This window comes from Mirounga angustirostris, unplaced genomic scaffold, assembly GCF_029215605.1.
Source record: "Mirounga angustirostris isolate CCGP_5_RB_7025 unplaced genomic scaffold, mMirAng1.0.hap1 SCAF_3, whole genome shotgun sequence".
NCBI classification, from domain to species: domain Eukaryota; kingdom Metazoa; phylum Chordata; class Mammalia; order Carnivora; family Phocidae; genus Mirounga; species Mirounga angustirostris.
In genome coordinates, this window is record NW_026991711.1 from 174,520,907 (window position 1) to 174,542,031 (window position 21,125).

The following is a 21,125-nucleotide window of genomic DNA, read 5'->3' on the forward strand; positions in this document are numbered from 1 at the left end:
GGCTTGTAATTCTTAGCAACTAGGATGTTAGCATGTCCAGAAGGTCATTTTAAAGTGTTGTCTAGAAGGAAAAGATTTCTGATCTTTCCACATGAATAGCATGGACACAAAACGTACAGCTGTGTGTGTCCTCTCAGGGGTGTATCTGCACTTGGGCAAATCCAAAAGTGAGCTCCTCTTTTCATGCTGCTCCCCAGGCATATCGTTGGCCTCACCCTGGTCCCGCCCCTCCCCAACTGTGGGAGCCTGATAAAATGGCAGATTCAGGGGTCCCTTCCCAGAGCATGGTAAATTACATACAGCTGTTGCCAACTTAATGATGGTTTGACATGATTTTTCAACTTTACTATGGCGCGAAAGTGACAGGCTTTCAGCAGAAACTGTACTTCAAATTTTGAATTTATCCCGGGCTGGTGATATGCAGTACATATTCTCTCGTGATGCTGGGTAGTGGCAGAAGGCTATAGCTCCCCATCAGTCACACAATCAAGAGGGAAAATAACCGATACACTGATGACCATTCTGCACCCATACAACCCTTCTGGTTCACTTTCAGCACAGTATTCAATAAATTACATGAGATATTCAACACTTTAGTATAACGTAGTCTTTGTGTGAGATGATCTTGCCCAACTGTTGGCTAAGGTAAGTGTTCTGGGCATGTTTAAGGGAGACTAGGTAGGCTAAGCTATTGATGTTCAATAAGTTGGGTTTATTAAATGCATTTATTTTATTTTATTTTATTATGTTATGTTAATCATCATACATTACATCATTAGTTTTTGATGTAGTGTTCCATGATTCATTGTTTGCGTATTAAATGCATTTTTGACTTAATGCTATTATCACCTAACAATGGGTTTATCAGGATATAACCCCTTTTTAAGTCAAGGAAGATCTTTACTTTGCACTGAGAATTACTGATAAAGAAAAGGAAATATCTACTTGACTTCAAGAGGGAATAAGTCAATTGAAAGAGGTTTAATTAAGACAAAAAACTGACTGTACATAATTTATAAAAGACATTTCAGAAGTCAGGATCCCATTGCCCCAAAAAATCAACTGAAGGCAGAATACTGGACCCTAATACATTTGCATAACACTTAATTTAAAAATTTCATTTTGCATACAAAGGGAGAAACATGAAGAAAAGGGAATACTTTAGATTGGAAATCAAGACACAAATCAAGTACTACCAAGAAATACTGCACATAACTTTATTTTTCTTTTGAATCAAGAGGCTTTATACAGATCTAACTTCATGAACAAAACAAATCATGCATTGATATTTACCATACAGCTTAATGGATCCAAAAGCATGATATCTACCATAAGATAGGCATCATTATATATTTCTAGTTTTAAGAATCATCATGATGCCATAATTTAGATTTATTGCCCATCTTTACAATTAAATATTAAAACCTTTTGGGAGATCATGATACCTCTATTATTAATTTGAAATTATTTCATTTTCCAATTATCTTGCTCAGAAATAAAAGGCATAATCATAAAGTATGTTAAGCTCCATTCCTAAAAGAGAAATCTTTAATCACAGGCTAACCAGTGTTGTTTGGGGCTTAAACATGCACTATTTCAAGAACAGTTTTTGCATAAGCATAATTGATAACATTAAAAAGGCAGAAAGTGATTATTCCATTCATATTATCAGCTCCTGGAAAAGTACCGAAGTGCGTTCTTGAGATATTAAGGCATTTGGGGACAAAAGACACCTCCAGTTTCCTTAGCTCAGAGCTTGCCTTTATTCTTGAAAGTCTCCTTCATCTGTTTGACAACAGAAAGGTCCCCTGCTCCATCAGGCCAGTTGTCATGATCTGGTAAGTGGAAAACCTCATGTCAGGTGCATATCTATTAACCTCCTTCATCCTCTTAGTTTCCAACAGACCCTCTTCTTATTTTCCCTAATTCACCCCTTTTCTTTTCTCAGCAAGAAAAAAGAAACCATTAGGACAACTGGCAAAGGTCTTGAGAAAATCCTGGTTTTGAATCCCAGCCCTGCCACACATACTAGCCTTTCCAAATTTGGAGAAGTTCCTCCTCCTGAGCCTGTTTTCCTCAGGGGGGTAACAACAGCTGTTCTTCTGACGTTGTGAAAATGAAATGTGATGGCCTGCGTTGCGTGCTTGGCATACTGTGGCCGCTGGATCTACACTACCCTAGGACCCAGGATGACCTGAAAGACATGTGCTTACTTTGTACCGGGCGCACGTAGCTGCCTGTCCAGCATCCAGTCCCTCATCCTCTCTTTCCAAGAGCCTCCACCTGCACTTGGGAATCCATGAGGTTCTGGGGAAGTGGCCCCACTTTGATCACTGACTGAGCTAAGTTAAGCAGTGCACTCCATTCCTCTGGCTCTGGTTACTGCTTGAGGACGGCCACACGCATCAGCTCGTCCAAAACAAAGTAGGTCTCAGAATTCTGCTAGAAATGCTGTAACAATGTCATTCCCTCCCCTCTCTCTGTCCAGCTGGCTGGGGACAAAGAAGCATGGGGCTTTCAGGTGGCAGGCCGCTGTTCTGCAACCAGGAGAGTCCGTCTTAAGATAAAGCCAACACAGCAGAAGCAAAAACAGAGGGAAAAGAAAAAAAAATTATCCCCAATGAGCTCAGTGAACAGATGATTCAAGTCTGGCTTGCTGTTCAGTTATGCAGGCCAGTAAATGCCTTTCTTGCTCAGGCAAGTTTGAGCTGCAGCTAAAAGCATTCTATGTGATACAGGGCTTTAAATGTGTGTTATCTAATTTAATGCTCCCAACCGTTTACTCAATAAATGCTGTAAGCAACCCCACTTTACAGAAAAGAAAATGGAGGCCTACAGACATTAATTTTCCCAAGATCACACAGCTAGTAAGGGTCTAGCAGGGCTTCCACCCCAGGCTTTGTCACTCTAGGGCTGGCAATTTTCAAGAAAACACAGGACAGAAAGGCTCAGTAAGTATTCCCACTCGTTATTTGGGGGGAGGGGGGGACATATTGTTTGTTTGTTTTTTAAAGATTTTATTTATTTATTTGTCAGAGAGAGAGAGAGAACAAAAGCAGGGGGAGCGGCAGGCAGAGGGAGAAGCAGGGTTCCACTGAGCAGGGAGCCGGATGCGGTACTCGATCCCAGGACCCTGGGTTCATGACCTGAGCCGAAGGCAGACGCTTAATGACTGAGCCACCCAGGCGTTCCCGGGTGGGGGTGGGGGGTGGAGGAGTATATTCTTGAAAAATCGCTCTGATTTCGCCAAAAGCTTAAAAAATATCTTTACACTAATAAATAGTGTTTGGGATACTTGGGTGGCTCGGTCGGTTAAGCATCCGATTCTTGGTTTCTCTCTCAGGGTCATGAGATGGAGCCCTGCATCCAGCTGAGCAGGGAGTCTGCTTGGGATTCTCCCTCTGCCTTCCCCCTGCTCTCTTTCTCTAAAGTAAATAAATAAAATCTTAAAAAACAAAACAAACAGTGTTGGGATTACAAAAGAGAACTGTTTCACTGGAGGCCTGGAGAAGCAGCTGCCTGGAGTTAACTTTCCCTTTCTAAAGGAGAATCGACAAATACCCTCAACACCAGCAGTGAGGGAAGTAGAAAGCGTCCCTTCCACCTTGGGCACTTTAAATACTATCTGAAAACAGTATTGCATAACACGTAGGCATTTCTGTCTTTCTAACCAGGTGCACATCACCACATTGATGTTATTAGTAAAGAAATACAGATGGGAGGGGGCAATAATAATATTAAAGTCCCAGACTAATCATTTATTAATGCAAAGAAGGTCTGAAGCCTTGAGTAGACTGTTAGTACACAAAAGAGTAGGGTGAACCTAGGTCCCTGATACGAAATTGAAATACATGTGCAGGGGCGCCTGGGTAATGCTGTCAGTTTAGCAGCTGACTCTTGGTTTCAGCTCAGGTGTGATCTCAGGGTCGTGAGATTGAGCCCTGCGTCGGACTCCATGCTTAGCAGAGTCTGCTTGAGATTCTCTCTCCCTGTCCCTCTGCCTGCCCCTCCTCCCGTGTTCTCTATCTCTCTCTCACTGAAATAAATAAATAAATCTTAAAAAAAAAAATACACATGCATTACATCAACCATATTTTAATTTGTTAGTAGCCACTTACTCTTCAGCAACAGTGAAAATACCTTTGAATTTTGTATTTGTGGGCAACATCTATATTTGGTTGAGCCTTATAAAACTACTGGTTCTGTATATTAAAAATGGTTGAATACAGCCAATTCATATGGTTTCATTCAATATACATCCCAAAGATAATGTAAAATAGTACCGTAGCACGCCTCCCCACCTAACAGGTCTGAGTCTTCTGCTGAGATATACAAGCCACTTCTTAGAAGAACAAAGAGGAAATAAATCTTAAAAATACAGCAACCTCTTGCCTCTTTTCTGTCTCCTCCTTATACTATATACTCATATTAAGAATATTTTTCAAGGTTAAACTTCCACCAACCTATACACACAAGGCAATTTTTAAAAAATATATAAAGCTATGTGCTATGATAAAAAATATTTAGATATTTTCTTTGGGAACATTTCCTTTAAAGATCCTATCAGGAATATAAACATTTTGTACATTTTTGATGTTCCGTGAGAGAAAACCCTAATCCTTTATGTAACTGCTTAAGAAATTTTGTAAACTTGGGCACCTGGGTGGCTCAGTCAGTTAAGCAGCTGCCTTCGGCTCAGGTCATGATCCCAGGGTCCTGGGATTGAGCCCCGCATCGGGCTCCCTGCTCAGTGGGGAGTCTGCTTCTCCCTCTTCCTCTGCTGCTCCCCCTGCTTGTGCTCTTTCTCTCTCTCAAATAAATAAATAAAATCTTTTTTTTTTTAAGAATTTTATTTATTTATTTGACAGAGAGACACAGTGAGAGAGGGAACACAAGCAGGGGGAGTGGGGGAGGGAGAAGCAGGCTTCCCGCCGAGCAGGGAGCCAGATGCGGGGCTTGATCCCAGGACCCCGGGATCATGACCTGAGCCCAAGGCAGACGCCCAACGACTGAGCCACCCAGGTGCCCCAAATAAATAAAATCTTAAAAAAAAAAAAGAAAAAGAAAGAAATTTTGAAAACTTGAACCTGAAAAGGCATAAAGTTAGTGACTGCTCATTTCTTGAGGGCTCACCTGGTACATCGAATAGGTGCATATACAAAGACTGGCCCCCGTCCACATCCACCAACTGTCCAGTAATAAAGGAAGCTGCAGGGGACAGCAGGAAGCAGACCAGCGAGGAGATCTGGAAACAGAAGCACACACATGCACACAGAAAAGCAGATGCTCCCCATTTGGGGCTGCTTCCCTGCCCAAGAAAACACATCTCAAAACATACAACTGTAATATGCATTCTACAGTCTGTGTGCACCATCACCTAACAAAACACAGACAACTAACTGCCTTTTTCTATTTGAGCACCATTAAAAAAATGTGACTAGTGTGGCAAGATGTGAAGGAGCCTACACCGTGTCAAACAAGCTAGACATGGTGAATAAGCTGAAAGCGAACACAGTGCTTGATTTTTCCCACAAACTACCCAGTTCCTTCCACACCTTTCAGTGCTTACCATAACTCACTTTTCCACGCCATCATGTGCCTTTTATGCTTTTGTCCCTGACGTAGTCAATGTGTCTGTGGAACAATAAGCTGGCATCCAGCCAGTGGTCCCGCAGGCTGCAAGGCCAGGAACTGAGACTACAGGAGCTTTCTACGAAAGGGACTGCAGAATCCCACCGCACCGCCTAAAAATTCAGAAGTAATTGATGACTGCAGGAACATCTACTCCCAAAAACAAAGAGAGAGAGAAATGATGTCACTGGATATCAAGGAACTCTCTGCGAGGCTCTTAGCACAGCCAGAGTTTCTCAAAGGGAGATCCCAAACACTGGCATTAGAATCCTTGGGTCCGTTGAGACCTTGGGTCCGTTGAGACCTTGGGTCCTCCTTGAGACCTTCTGAATTTTAAGCTCTGGGGTTGGGTCCCCAGAATCTGCTAGAGGAGACTCCCCAGCTGGAGGGAGACTAGGGGGAGGCTAATGAGGTGCTTAGGGGGCAGTATTTAAGGAGGCGCTCACTCTCGGGGCAGACCCCGCGCTTGTACGACCGAGAGTGAGCGTGTCCTTAAGTTTTACATCCATGCCTAGCTTGCCTCACCCCATTTAAAGTGTTCGCTTACATGGCTATGCCTCATTGAGGCTGTGAGACCCTGGAGGCTAGGCATCGCCTTCTGTCTGTACTTGTGTCCCTAGAAGCTAGTGTAGACCTGCACTAAAACAGAGGCACTAGCCATACGACACTACCCACCTTCCACATGGCTAGTCAGAACTGAGATGTGTTGTAAGTATAAAATACACATGAGATTTTGAATACTTGGTATGGAGAGAAGGCAAAACCTACAGAAGAACGTAAAATGATGTTTTAGATATATTGGGTTGCATAAAACCTTATTAATAATAATATATATAATTATTTCTATTATCTATTGTATATTAAATTACTACAGCAATATTAATTTCATCTCTTTTTACTTTTCTTAATGTGGCTACTGGTTAGCTTACAATTACATACGTAATGATTACAATATTTCTATTGGATAGCACTAGTACAGAGAATTAATCATTGAAAAGATCCCCCATCCCTGAGGAAGAGCAGACAGTTCTGAGCGATGATCCAAAGTAACCACCAGAACTGGTATTAGGCTGTGTAAATCAATCAATGACAACTCACCATGTGCACCAGGAAGACTCACCCCAATAAGCTCCTTTCTGAATGCCAGCCAAACAAGAACCCTCTCATCCCAGTAACCATGACTTCCAAAACCACACTTGTTCCAGAAAAAGAGAAAGAGCCATAGTCTGCTCTGTTCAGGGAGACTAATATTAATGTGACTTTGTGCTGAATTTTGTTTGAAATATTTCAATGGTGGGCAAAACTGCTGGAGCCTCAGCGCAAATCACAGCAGGAACATGAAGCGGAACTAGCGGTCCTTAACGCTAGTGGTCACGATCTTCTTCACCAGCAAGTACACACGGGGGGAAAGCCTGTTTCACTTTAGAATGTCCTCGATGAAGCAGCGAAAATTACTCATCATACTGATCTCGACCACTGGGTACAATATCCTTTTTAATATCTAGTGATGTGAAGTGGGAACTGCACATCAAGCTTTTCTGCTTCATACAGAAGTAAGAGTTGTGAACTGAACTAGTCACTCTCTCTGTGAACTACCATTTGTTACTTGAAAGAACAACTAACACACTATGGTTATTCACACCAGGGTACCTAGCAGACTTTTTTTCACAAACGAACAAAGTGAGAATGTCACTTCAGAAGAAAACAACTTTGGTTTTTGCATTTGTTGTCAATGAAAAGATCTGAGCTTGCAAGTGAAAAGCAGAATTTTGGAAAACTTGCACTTGTCAACATGAGCTTGACAGTTTCCTAACATTTCAAGATTTTTCTGAAGAGATTAGTGGTGATATTAAAAATGTGACCATTTATTTATTTTTATATTCTTTTATTTAAATTCAATTAATTAACATACAATGTATTACTAGTTTCAGAGATATAAGTCAGTGATTCATCAGTCTCAATATAACACTCAATGCCCATTACATCACGTGCCCTCCTTAATACCCATCACCTGGTTACCCCATTCCCCCACTCCTTCAGCAACCCTCTGTTTGTTTCAAATGGTTAAAAGTCTCTTATGGTTTGTCTCCCTCTCTGATTTCGTCTTGTTTTGTATTTCGCTCCCTTCCCCTATGATCCTCCATTTTGTTTCTTAAATTCCACGAGTGAGATCATGTATTTATCTTTCTCTGACTGACCTATTTCACTCAGCATAATACCCTCTAGTTCCATCCATGTCATTGCAAATGGCAAGATTTCATTCTTTCTGATGGCTAAGTAATATTCCATTGTGTGTGTGTATACACACACACACACACACACACACACACCACATACCCCACATTTCTTTATTCATTCATCTGTCAATGGACATCTGGGTTCTTTCCATAGTTTGGCTATTGTGGACATTGCTGCTATAAACATTAGGGTGGATGTGCCCCTTCGGATCACGATGTTTGCATCCTTTGGATAAATACATACTAGTGCAATTGCTGGGTCATAGGGTAGTTCTATTTTTAACTTTTTGAGGAACCTCCATACTCTTTTCCAGAGTGGCTACACCAGCTTATATTCCCACCAACAGTGTAGGAGGGTTCCCCTTTTTCCACATCCTCGCCAACATCTGTTGTTTCCTGAGTTGTTAATTTTAGCCATTCTGACAGGTGTGAGGTGGTTATCTCATTGTGATTTTGATTTGTATTTCCTGGATGATGAGTGATGTTGAGCATTTTTTCACACATCTGTTAGCCATTTCTATGTCTTCTTTGGAGAAATGTCTGTTCATGTCTTCTGCCCATTTCTTGACTGGATTTTTTGTTTTTTGGGTGTTGAGTTTGATAAGTTCTTTATAGATTTTGGATACTAGCTCTTTATCTGATAAGACATTTGCAAATATCTTCACCCATTCTGTTGGATGTCTTTTAGATTTGTTAATTGTTTCCTTTGCTATGTAACAGCTTTTTATCTTAATGCAGTCCCAATAGTTCATTTTGCTTTTATTCTCTTGCCTTTGAAGATGCATCCAGCAAGAAGTTGCTGTGGCCGAGGTCGAAGAGGTTGCTGCTTGTGTTCTCCTTTAGGATTTTGATGGATTCCTGTCTCATATTTAGGTCTTTCATCCATTTTGAGTTTATCTTTGTATATGGTGTAAGGAAATGGTCCAGTTTCATTCTTCTGCATGTGACTGCTCAATTTTCCCAGCACCATTTGTTGAAGAGACTGTCTTTTTCCATTTGATATTCTTTCTTGCTTTGTCAAAGATTAGTTGACCATAGAGTCGAGGGTCCATTTCTTGGTTCTCTATTCTGTTCCACTGATCTATGTGTCTGTTTTTGTGTCAGTACCATACTGTCTTGATAATGAGCTTTGTAATAGAGCTTGAAGTCCGGAATTGTGATGCCACCGGCTTTGTTTTTCTTTTTCAACATTCCTCTGGCTATTCGGGGTCTTTTCTGGTTCCGTACAAATTTTAGGATTATTTGTTCCATTTCTTTGAAAAAAGTGGATGGTATTTTGATAGGGATTGCATTGAATGTGTAGATTGCTCTAGGTATCAAAGACCTTTTAACAATATTTGTTCTCCAATCCATGAGCATGGAACATTTTTCCATTTCTTTGTGTCTTCCTCAATTTCTTTCATGAGTATTCCAGTTTTCTGAGTAAGATCCTTTGCCTCTTTGGTTAGGTTTATTCCTGGGAATCTTATGGTTTGGGGTACAATTGTAAATGGGATTGACTCCTTAATTTCTCTTTCTTCTGTCTCATTGTTAGTGTATAGAAATACAGCTGATTTCTGTGCACTGATTTTATATCCTACCACTTTACTGAATTCCTGTATGAGTTCTAGCAATTTTGGGGTGGAGTCTTTTGGGTTTTCCACATAGAATATCATGTCATCTGCAAAGAGTGGAAGTTTGGCTACTTCTTTACGGATTCAGATGCATTTTATCTCTTTTTGTTGTCTGATTGCTGTGGCTAGGACTTCTAGTGCCATTTTGAACAGCAGTGGTGATAGTGGACATCCCTGCCGTGTTCCTGATCTTAGGGGAAAAGCTCTCAGTTTTTCCCCATTGAGAAGGATATTCACTATGGGTTTTTCATAGATGGCTTTTATGATATTGAGATACATACCCTCTATCCCTATACTCTGAAGAGTTTTGATCAAGAAAGGATACTGTACTTTGTCAAATGCTTTTCCTGCATCTATTGAGAGGATTATATGGTTCTTGTCCTTTCTTTTATTAATGTATTGTATCACACTGATTGATTTGAGGATGTTGAGCCAACCTTGCAGCCCAGGAATAAATACCACTTGGTCATGGTGAATAATCCTTTTAATGTACTGTTGGATCCTATTGGCTACTATTTTGGTGAGAATTTTTGCATCCATGTTCATCAGGGATATTGGTCTGTAATCCTCCTTTTTGGTGAGGTCTATGTCTGGTTTTGGGATCAAGGTAATGCTGGCCTCATAAAGTGAGTTTTCCTTCCATTTCAATTTTTGAAACAGCTTCAGAAGAAGGTATATTAATTCTTCTTTAAATGTTTGGTAGAATTCCCCTGGGAAGCCATCCAGCCCTGGACTCTTGTTTGTTGAGAGATTTTTGATTATTGCTTCAATTTCCTTGCTGGTTATGGTTCTATTCAGGTTTTCTATTTCTTCCTGGTTCAGTTGTGGTAGTTTATACATCTCTAGGAATGCATCCATTTCTTCCGGATTGTCTAATTTGCTGGCCTGTAGTTGCTCATATGCTCTTATAATTGTTCGCATTTCTTTGGTGTTGGTTGTGATCTCTCCTCTTTCATTCATGATTTTTCTTATTTGGGTCATTTCTCTTTTCTTTTTGATAAGTCTGGCCAGGGGTTTATCAATCTTATTAACTCTTTCAAAGAACCAGCTCCTAGTTTCGTTGATCTGTTCTACTGTTAACATCCCTTACTATTATTGTATTATTATCAAGAACCAGCTCCTAGTTTCATTGATCTGTTCTAGTGTTAACATCCCTTACTATTATTGTATTATTATCAATGTGTTTCTTTGATTTTGTTATTAATTGCCTTATGTAATTGGCTGCTCCCATGTTCGGGGCATAAATATTTACAATTGTTAGATCTTCTTGTTGGATAGACCCTTTAATTATGATATAGTGTCCTTCCTCATCTTTTATTACAGTCTTTAGTTTAAAATCTAATTTGTCTAATATAAGGATTGCTACCCCAGCTTTCTTTTGATGTCCATTAGCATGATAAATGGTTTTCCACCCCCTCACTTTCAATCTGGAGGTGTCCTTGGGTCTAAAATGACTCTCTAAAATGACCATTCAGATATCATATGAACAGGTCTTGCTTTTTTATCCGATCGGATACCCTGTGTCTTCTGATTAGGGCATTTAGCCCATTTACATTCAGAGTAACCATGGAAAGATATGAATTTAGTGCTACTCTATTACCTGTAAAGTCACTGTTTCTGTATATTGACTCTGTTCCTTTCTGGTCTATGTTACTTTTGGCTCTCTCTCCGCTTAAAGGATCCCCTTTAATATTTCTTACAGGGCTGGTTTAATGATCACAAAGTCTTTTAGTTTCTGTTTGTCCTGGAAGCCTTTTATCTCTCCTTCTATTTTGAATGACAGCCTTGCTGGATAAAATATTCTTGAAGGCATATTTTTCTCATTTAGCACCCAGAATATATGCCAGTCCTTTCTCGCCTGCCAGGTCTCTGTGGATAGGTCTGCTGCTAGTCTCATGTTCCTACCCTTATAGGTTATGGACCTCTTGTCCTGAGCTGCTTTCAGGATTTTTTTTGTCTCTGAGATTTGCAAGATTCACTGTTATATGTTGTTGTTGACCTATTTTTATTGATTTTGAGGGGGCTTCCCTGCACTTCCTGGACTTGAATGCCTGTTTCCTTCCCCAGATTAGGAAGTTCTCAACTATAATTTGCTCCAATATACCTTCTGCCCCCTTCTCTCTTTCCTCTTCTCCTGGGATCCCAATTATTCTAATGTTGTTTTGCTTTATGGTATTACTTACCTCTCGAATTCTCCCCACATGGTCCAGTAATTGTTAATCTCTCTTTTCCCCTGCTTCTTTATTCTCTATTATTTTGTCTTCTATATCACTAATTCTCTCTTCTGCCTCATTTATCCTAGCAGTTAGAGCCTACATTTTTTATTAAATAGCCTTTTTTATTTCAACTTAATTAGATTTTAGTTCTCTTATTTCTCCAGAAAGGGATTCTCTAGTGTCTTCTATGCTTTTTTCAAGCCAGCCAGTATAATCGTTATTTTGAACTCTAGTCCCAACATCTTACTTATTATATCCATACTGATTAGGTTCCTGGCAGTCAGTACTGCCTCTTATTCTCTCTTTTGGAGTGAGTTTTTCCATCTTGTCATTCTTGCAGAAAGTGGTCACTTTTCTATTTGTAGGATCTAGCAATTCTTCTCTTAGATCTCTGGTTGAGTCCACAGGTGCTCAGAATGATTTGATAGCTATCTAGCTGAATTCCTAAGGGACCAGACAAACTAAGGTCTCCTATTTCTCGCCATCTTGGACTCCTCACAAATGTGATCTTTTGATACTGTATAATGGACTGTGTGTCAACATCTAGAAGATTTCCATAACTTGGTGGACCAGTGTTTCCCAAAAGAACAATAACTATGTCACAAAATCATCTGTGGGTGAAAGATGCAGTCAAAGTGCAAGAAAGACCAGTGGATTTTATTTTATTAAGATTTTATTTATTTATTTGAGAGAGAGAGAGAATGAGAGAGACAGAGCATGAGAGGGGAAAGGGTCAGAGGGAGAAGCAGACTCCCTGCAAAGCAGAAAGCCCGAAGTGGGATTGGATCCCAGGACTCCAGGACCATGACCTAAGCCAAAGGCAGCCCCCCAACAAACTGAGTCACCAAGGCGCCCTAGACCAGTGGATTTTAATGTAACAGAGTACAACAGATTCACTGACATGGTTTGAGATAAATCCACATTGCAACCTATCTTTACGAAACAGCCACTTGCCAAATATCAAAGAAGAATATCCCCAATTATCTAAAAAGACTGTTAAAATGCTCCTCCCTTTTCCAACTGTACATGTACATGAACCTGGATTTCTTCATATGCTTTAAACAAAACAACATATAGCAATGTATGGAATGCAGACACAGATGTGAGCATCCAGCTGTATTCTGTTAAGCCATCCATTTGAGATTCAGGAAAGTGTAAAGCAAATGCAAAAATGGTTTTCTCTTGCTTTTTAAAGCACAGCAATTTTTCATTAAAAATATTATTTATGTTAACATGTAATGCCTTTTTACTATTATTTTAAATGAACTGATAACTATCTCTTAAACTTCTCAATTTTGATTTCTATACAGTAAATAGAGATAATATACTCTCTCTCTCTTTCAAATAAATAAATAAAATCTTTTAAAAAGGGGGAAGGCACCTGGGTGGCTCAGTCATTAAGCGTCTGCCTTCGGCTCAGGTCATGAGGGTCAAGGCTGGGATCGAGCCCCGAGTCAGGCTTCCTGCTCAGTGATCCTGCTTCTCCCTCTCTCTCTGCCTGCCACTCCCCTGCTTGTGCTCTCTCTCTCTTTCAAATAAATAAATAAATCTTTAAAAAAAAAAAAAGGGAGATAATATAGTTCACATAAATAAAAGGAGTGTTCTGTCCAAAATAAAAATTTAATCATATCATCCCCTTGATTAAAATCTTTTAAAACCCCTCTCAGTTTTCAGAATAGAAATCCAAACACCTTGCTTAAAATGGTCCATCAAATGTCTGATTTAACAGTATCTTCCAAAAACTTAATATGCAAAACTATTTTACTTCAAGAATTCTAGAAAGTTACCCCTGACACAAGAGTGCATGTCTGTGTTCAGGGATTTCACTGCAGAATTACCACAATATTGAAAATATAAATGGAATCTAAATGTGCAACAGTGGAACCTAATTAAATGTATCATGGTATATCCACAGCAAGTTGCAGAATAGCACATAGAGTAGAATCCCAATTTGTAAAAAGGTCGGTAAATATGGGTCTTTTGGGGTATGCCTAGTAAATTTCTGGGAAGACATCAAATGCCAACGAAAGCTAGTTTAGAAATTAGGAAACATTTTCTTTTAAGAGTTTTATGGTTTTGGGCGCCTGGGTGGCTCAGTTGGTTGGGCAACTGCCTTTGGCTCAGGTCATGATCCTGGAGTCCCGGGATCGAGTCCCGCATCGGGCTCCCTGCTCGGCGGGGAGCCTGCTTCTCCCTCTGACCCTCCCCCCTCTCATGTGCTCTCTCAAATAAATAAATGGAATCTTTAAAAAAAAAAAAAAGTTTTATGGTTTTGCCTTTACATTTAGCACTTTAATATATCTGAAAATTATTTTGTATGTGGCATGAGATAGGAGGCCTAATTTATTTCTAATTAAACAGCTAATTTCCATAAGATTTATGCTAAATGGCCAATCTTTCCTCACAGATTTGAAATGCTACGTTTATCCTATTAAACTCCTCATATATACATGGTACTGATATAGGAGTGCATCCTGTTCCACTAAATTTATTCTATTTCAGTGCCAGCACCAGATATCCTAAATAAGTATAGCATTATAATGTATTTTGATATTGGAAAGGTCAAATCCCCCCCCCAATTATTCTTTTTCAAAACATTTTTTGGCTGGTTTTGCATTAATATTTTTCTAGACAAACTTTAGAACCAGTGTGTTTAATTCCCAAACTATATTAAATGTATGCATTAGTTTAGGGAAACATGGTATTATTTATTTTTATTTTGTATTATTTTTTAAATTAAAATACAGATGACATACGATATTACATTAGTTTCAAGTGTACAACATAATATCTCACAACTCTATGTTATGCTATGCTCAGTACAAGCGTAGCTACCCTCTGTCATCAAACAAAGGGAAACTTGATTTTAATAAAATCGATTCTCTCCATTGAGGAATATGACATGTTTCTACTTATTCTTTTTTTTCTGTGCTTCAGGAATAAATTTCTTGTCATTCAGAGCTAAGTTTATGCCAGGTATTTCCATTTTTATTAGTATTGTAGAAAAGGTATCCTTTTTTCATTGTATTTTAAGACGGATATTGCTGGCCTTTAGGAAAGCTACTGATTTCTACATACTTAAATCTGGTCACCTTACAGAAATCAAGTATGGAACTTCACATAGCCATCATCATCTGATTTGGCTTAGGGTCCTGTGTACCAACAAAGGCCATGTGATAAAATAACATAGCTGAAAAGTGCAGTGAAATAAAACCATGCTGTTCTTAATTCACACTGCATTCAGTTCTGGATAAAGACTGCTCTGAGTGTATAAGGCACAGAGCCAGAAAGTGCAAGGGGAATGGGCTGGTGGCAATGGGAGTGCTCATCTCTATCAGCCAACCAGATTGTGTAAAAAGGACATCAAATGTTACAATTTTCCAAAGTATAAATGAAAGCAACTGGAATCAATGTTAGAAATATACATTACCTCCTCAGGAACTCCAATTCGCTTCGCTGGGATTCTCCTAAAGCAATTTCCAAATAAGTTTTTTGCCAAAGGACCATAGTTGTCAAAAGCAGTTGGGGAATAAATAACTCCCTAAGTTTGAGAATAAAAAAAGAACAAAATAAAGTACATAAAACTAAATTTTAAAATCATGAAGACATCAAGGCAGTCATTGACCAATGCCAAAAAGTAGTGGCTTAAGTTTAATTAGAAAAGTCCACATTTCGGGCGCCTGGGTGGCTCAGTTGGTTAAGCGACTGCCTTCGGCTCAGGTCATGGTCCCGGAGTCCTGGGATCGAGTCCCACATCGGGCTCCCGGCTCAGCGGGGAGCCTGCTTCTCCCTCTGACCCTCTCCCCTCTCATGCTGTTTCTTTCTCTCTCTCTCTCTCTCTCTCAAATAAATAAAATCTTTAAAAAAAAAAAGAAAGAAAAGTCAACATTTCTTTTTTTTTTTTAAAGGTTTTATTTATTTATTTGACAGAGAGAGACACAGCGAGAGAGGGAACACAAGCAGAGGGAGTGGGAGAGGGAGAAGCAGGCTTCCCGCTGAACAGGGAGCCTGATGCAGGGCTCGATCCCAGGACCCTGGGATCATGACCTGAGCTGAAGGCAGACGCTTAATGACTGAGCTACCCAGGTGCCCCGAAAAGTCAACATTTCTAATATTAATTTTTCTCAATATCCTCAACCACGATTACAAATGGATTCTCTGAATGCTCATTTTGTGACCTCTTCTCTCTTAATAGCCAGCCAAGCCCTACATTTTTCCTGAAAAGATATGTTTTCCAAAAACATAATTAAATGAATAGATCAGAGGGGCAGTTTAGTAGGAAAAGGGGGATAGGGGAGTCTATTCTATCTTCCACCAGGCTTCTCTGCTTTATGACAGAAGCCTGGGCTGTGATTCCATGAGACTTAGAAAATGAAATGTTTTCATTACAGTGAAATCACAGATAAAATATTTGAATCCAATATAAATAAACTAAAATTTTAATTGTTTGGGAATTCTTTTATTTAGCTTTTACTAGCTTTCAAGTATGTTGGCAAGATATTTTCTCTTCACTTCTAATCAATCTTTAACTTGAATTAGACCTTAGTTTTTTTCTCTCTCTCCTAATGAAGCATTAATGATACACCAAGAAATAACAAAATAATCTGGCAAATATTCATTCTCTAAAGCAGTGGTTCTCAATCTTCACTATGCATTTGAATTTCCTGGGTGGCTTTTTAAAAAATAGCAACACCTAGACTCCATAGTTTGGAGTCAAGCTTACATATCAATATTTTTTAAACATTTCATCGATAATTCTAATATATTGTCAAGATTGAGAATCATTGGCTTAATGTAACCTTCTTGACAATCTAGTTGTAAATCAAAGCATACTTCTTTCCAATTTTATCTATTTTTAAAAGCCAATCTTTTTTAGTATGCATGCATATTAACAAATACCTCCATCGACAATACAAATGGAATCAGAAAAGCACAATTTGTCAACAGCTTTCATACGAAACAGTTACCTACAGGGGCAACACAGTTGATCCTTATTCCACTGCTGGCCCATTCCACAGCTAAGGATTTGGTGAGGTTGTAAACCCCTGCTCTGGCAGCTCCACTATGCCTTTAAACGACAAAACATAAAAATTATAATCAGCTTCCACTGAATGTTTCTCTCGTTAACTAAACTGACAGGTATGTCAGTGACCTGTCAGACCCCCACAGACATACTCTTGTTGAGTCTGTCTTTTGGAGTCCTTGTCTGAACAGTGGGAAAGAAGTGGGTCCTTCAATGTTAAAGCCAAAACACAGCTATCTGAGAGTCAAACAAATCTTATGTTACAGGCACACGTAAGATCCTCCAAAACACCATGACCATAAGAGAAATATTTTGAAGATCTTTTATTATGTAGAAAAAGTAAGAAGTTGGTAATTTTGAGGGTTACAAGTGTGGTTATTTTTTAAATCAATTTTAGATGATAAGGGATAAGAATTTCATATATTGGGCTAAAAATAGTATCAATAGAATTTCTAGACACACCAAAGTTGAAGTAAATTTTAATACATTTCCAGATAGGAAGTTCAAAATAGTTAGGTCTGCATCTAGAGGGGGTCTTATGCACAAGGTGCAGATACACTGTGGCTTAGAATTTCTAATTATAAGGTCCTTGGCACCAAGTATGTGAGATCTGGGGTCATATCCACTTCTCACTAGAGAAGACCTACAGAGCCCAACCTTCTTGAAGAAAAACCATCTCTGTCCTAGTGTTGGCTGCAGCAACCCTGGTGAGACTCCAGGCAGAAGCCAACTATTTTGTCAGAATTACCCAAGTAACCCCATCACCATCAGATGTGGCCACAACTTCTGTTGCTACTGCATCCAGCAGTCCTGGGTTATCTACAGGACACGTTCCCTTGCCCTGCCTACCACCACCAATGCTAAGAGGGGCCCCAAAGCAACACTCAGCTGGGAAGGATAATGGAAATTGCCAGGCTTCTCCACAACACGAGGAGCAAGAGGAAGGGGCAGGAACAGACATGCTTATGTAGAAGCGCAATCAAGCCCTGACCCTTTTCTGTGAGGAGGACCTAGAGGTATTTGTCCCCTTGCACTCAGCGCCCTGATCACCAGGGCCATCACATGAGGTCCTGCCTCTCATCATAGGAAAAGGCTCAGCAGTTATGTTGAGCCCCTGAAGAAGCAAGTGGCAGACGTTCAGAAACTGGTAATCGCCCAAGAGAGAAAGCCACTAGAACTGAGAGACAGAAGTGGAAAACCAGAGACAGAAATTACTGAATTTCAGCATCTGAACCAGTTTGTTGAACATGAGCAAGAGGCAGATGAAGGGCAACAGAATATGCCACTCCAAAATATGATGGTAGGAGCTCAGGACATGCCACCCAAAATATGCTGTTTTGATATATTATTTTGAGCTATAGGCACTTGAAAAATAGCAAATGCAGGGAGAAGCTTTCTCTGAACTCCTTTATCTCCCTAAAGATAGAATGGGTTCCACCAAAAGGAACTCAATTGCCATAAATCCCCTCCCCAAGGGTTTCATCTATCAGGGAAGATTGCCTCTGGTCACAATATAAAGACTAGAAGTCGACACCACAACCCAGACACACTCTGTCACAAACTACCATACCTCCCATCTATTCTTCCAAGGGACCCATGCATCTTTCCTAAACATCACTTACTCTCCTCTACGAGGCCTCCATCTTCCCTCCCCTTTCCTTACTAAGATAGTGGTTCAGTCTGAGTTCTAAGCCACTCAAGGAAGCTACTCATCTTCCCCTGGGTATTTCCCATATATACATGATGTATACATATGAATAAAGTTGTTTGTTATGGTCTTGTTAATTTGTCTTTTATTACAAGGATCTCAACTAAGAACTCAGAAGGGTAGAGGGAAAATTCTTTTTCCTCCCCTACATAGTTTTCTCAAGCTTCACAGTTGAAGAGAAGGACATTCAGTAGAAACTTAACGCAAACATAACAGCATGTTCAGACTACATTTCCATACTCAAAGATCTACCAGAGAAGGTGACAGAGAAGGGTGTGATGTCAGAAGTGAAATTGCTAGTGGAGGTCAAGAGCATCTGCAACAGGTGTGAGAGCCTGAGGCCCCCGCTCTCCATCCTTTCCAGTTAAGGAAAGAAGGATGCGGTCTTCCTCCATGGTATTCAGCTCTGCAGAAAGTTATACGAGAACTGAAAGAAGTTCCTCTGGATCCCAAAACAGCACATCCTAACCAGCTTATCCCTGAGGATAAAAAACAACAATAACAACAACTATAATAACCCCCCCCCAAAAAACAAAAAAACTGTGACATTTGTGAAGAAAAAAGCAAAGAGTTCACCCAAATCCACAGAGACTTACAGCTTATCCAGTACTTTGTTCTGAAGGTCCTAGGAGGTCCAGGTGGATGAGAAGCCTGAATGGACCATCGTGGTTTGTAAAGACTCCCTTTCCAGGAAGTGAAAGTGGGGAACAGAATAGATGCTAGACAATCCAGCTTTGGAGTGATGACTAGGTCACATGAAGTGCTGTCCCAGTCACTCTTCTTCTAAAGGAAAAGCCCAGAGGAACTGACACTTATTTGAACTATGAGTTGACTGAGATTATATGTTACCATTTCCATGACAGGTCTCACATTTGTTCTTTCAATGACCAATTTCCTGAAGTACTAAGGCCTTATTTCTGTATCAGACGTGATTTAAAATCTCTTACAATCTGTTCAGGAACAGATGAGTAATGAGTGATAAACTGTCTTGAAGGCTGTCCCATTGCTTCATTTTCTTCCTCTAATTTATAAACAGGAGGCAGAAGGATGCACAACTCTTCGGTGAATATAGCACTAACCAATGTTTTTAATGCTTCTACAACTTAAACACATAAAATCATACAATATACGCTCTTATTCATCAGGCCTCTTTCACTTAGAATAATTATTTTGAGATTCATCCATGTTGTTGCATGAGTTAATAACTCATTACATCTTATTTCCAAGTAGTAGTCTGTTATATAGATATACCACAGTGTGTTTAGTCATTCACCTACTGATGGCATTTGAGTTACAAACTGTCTGTCCATGGGAGACGTGAGTTGCTTTTTTGACCTATCTTTTGCCCTCATAATTATTTTTTTTTTTAAGATTTTATTTATTTATTTGACAGAGACATAGAGAGCGAGCACAGATAGGCAGAGCAGCAGGCAGAGGGAGAGGGAGAAGCAGGCTCTCCACTGAGCAGGGAGCCCAATGCAGGGCTCGATCCCAAGACCCTGGGATGGTGACCTGAGCCCAAGGCAGACGCTTAACTGAATGAGCCACCCAGATGCCCCTGCCCTCATAATTATTGACGATGACCCAAAAGATCAGCAGCTCAGACCAAACTCCCCTGCATAGATGTAATGGAAAACAGACTAGCCTCAGAAAATATTAAGAAAAAACGTGCCAAGACAGCAATACGACTCAAACATACACACAAGATATCCAGATAGCCTTTCAACAAATCAAAAGATGCTCCACTGAGAATACCATTTCTTGACCATCTGAGTTGTCCAGAAGTTGACAACACATATTTTGGATCAGGTTCTGGGGAACAGGTACTCTCATACTTTGCTGGTTGGAAAATACCTAAAAGTATGCATTTACCCTTCACCTTCACCCAGCAATCCAACTTCCAGGATCTACCCTGCAGATATAACTCCACAAATATGAAACAAATATGTACAGTGTTATTCACTGCAGAATTATTTGTAATGCAAAATGTAGAAACAATACAAATTTCTATTAAGTTTGAGCTATTACATGTGTTTGAAAAGAGGAATTTGAAATCTGTAAGTCCATAATAGTGGTATACCAAAAAATTTAATAATAATAATGATAATAATAAATATATAGAGAAAGAAGGAATGGCTGTTGCAGAGAAGTCTTTTTATGGAATATCAGCTAATAAATACAGAAGCAATTATGAAACCAGAAAAATCAACATCTTCTCACCCTAATGTAGTAAGTGATTCAGGTAAGAATCAACAATGTTTGCAAAAATCACAATGACAAATAAGATATTCATGCAGTGCCAAAATATCACCCTGCAGATTACAGATTACATATTACTAATAAAGGAATTCAGGTCACTGTCTTACTTGGTTAACAGGTTATCTCTGGGATGAGAAGGTATAGAGCACTCGACTTTGTACCTTATGCAGTTTCATATATATGTAAAAACTAGCATGCTTTGTTTTTATAATGCTCAAGATAGGTCTAGTTCATAAGAAGAAATATTCTATGTTGGAAAATTTAAAAAAATTTTTAATTAACAAAAAAGGAAGGAATCAGAACTTATAAAAGATATGAAAGAAATCAGCAAAATGAATTTTTTGTAAATCAGACTTTTTAACAGCTAAACGTGCGGTTTTCAAGTAGCTTCCTGGCACACTGTTTTTCTCTTTGTTCTATGTGGATGCCCATTTAGAT

The 21,125-nt window shown here is 39.5% G+C and overlaps 1 protein-coding gene across 1 annotated transcript in view; it reads right to left on the reverse strand.

Moving 5' to 3' along the window:
* Positions 1-1,203: 1,203 nt before the first annotated feature.
* PECR (peroxisomal trans-2-enoyl-CoA reductase) overlaps positions 1,204-21,125 on the reverse strand; it is a 29,299-nt gene continuing 9,377 nt past the window's right edge. Inside the window, exons 5-8 of the mRNA XM_045868047.2 lie at positions 16,669-16,765; positions 15,128-15,238; positions 5,134-5,245; positions 1,204-1,835 (exon numbers count right to left, since the gene is read on the reverse strand). Of these exons, the coding sequence (XP_045724003.1) occupies positions 1,750-1,835; positions 5,134-5,245; positions 15,128-15,238; positions 16,669-16,765 (406 nt within the window). The 3' untranslated portion in view covers positions 1,204-1,749. The remainder of the gene's footprint in view (positions 1,836-5,133; positions 5,246-15,127; positions 15,239-16,668; positions 16,766-21,125) is intronic.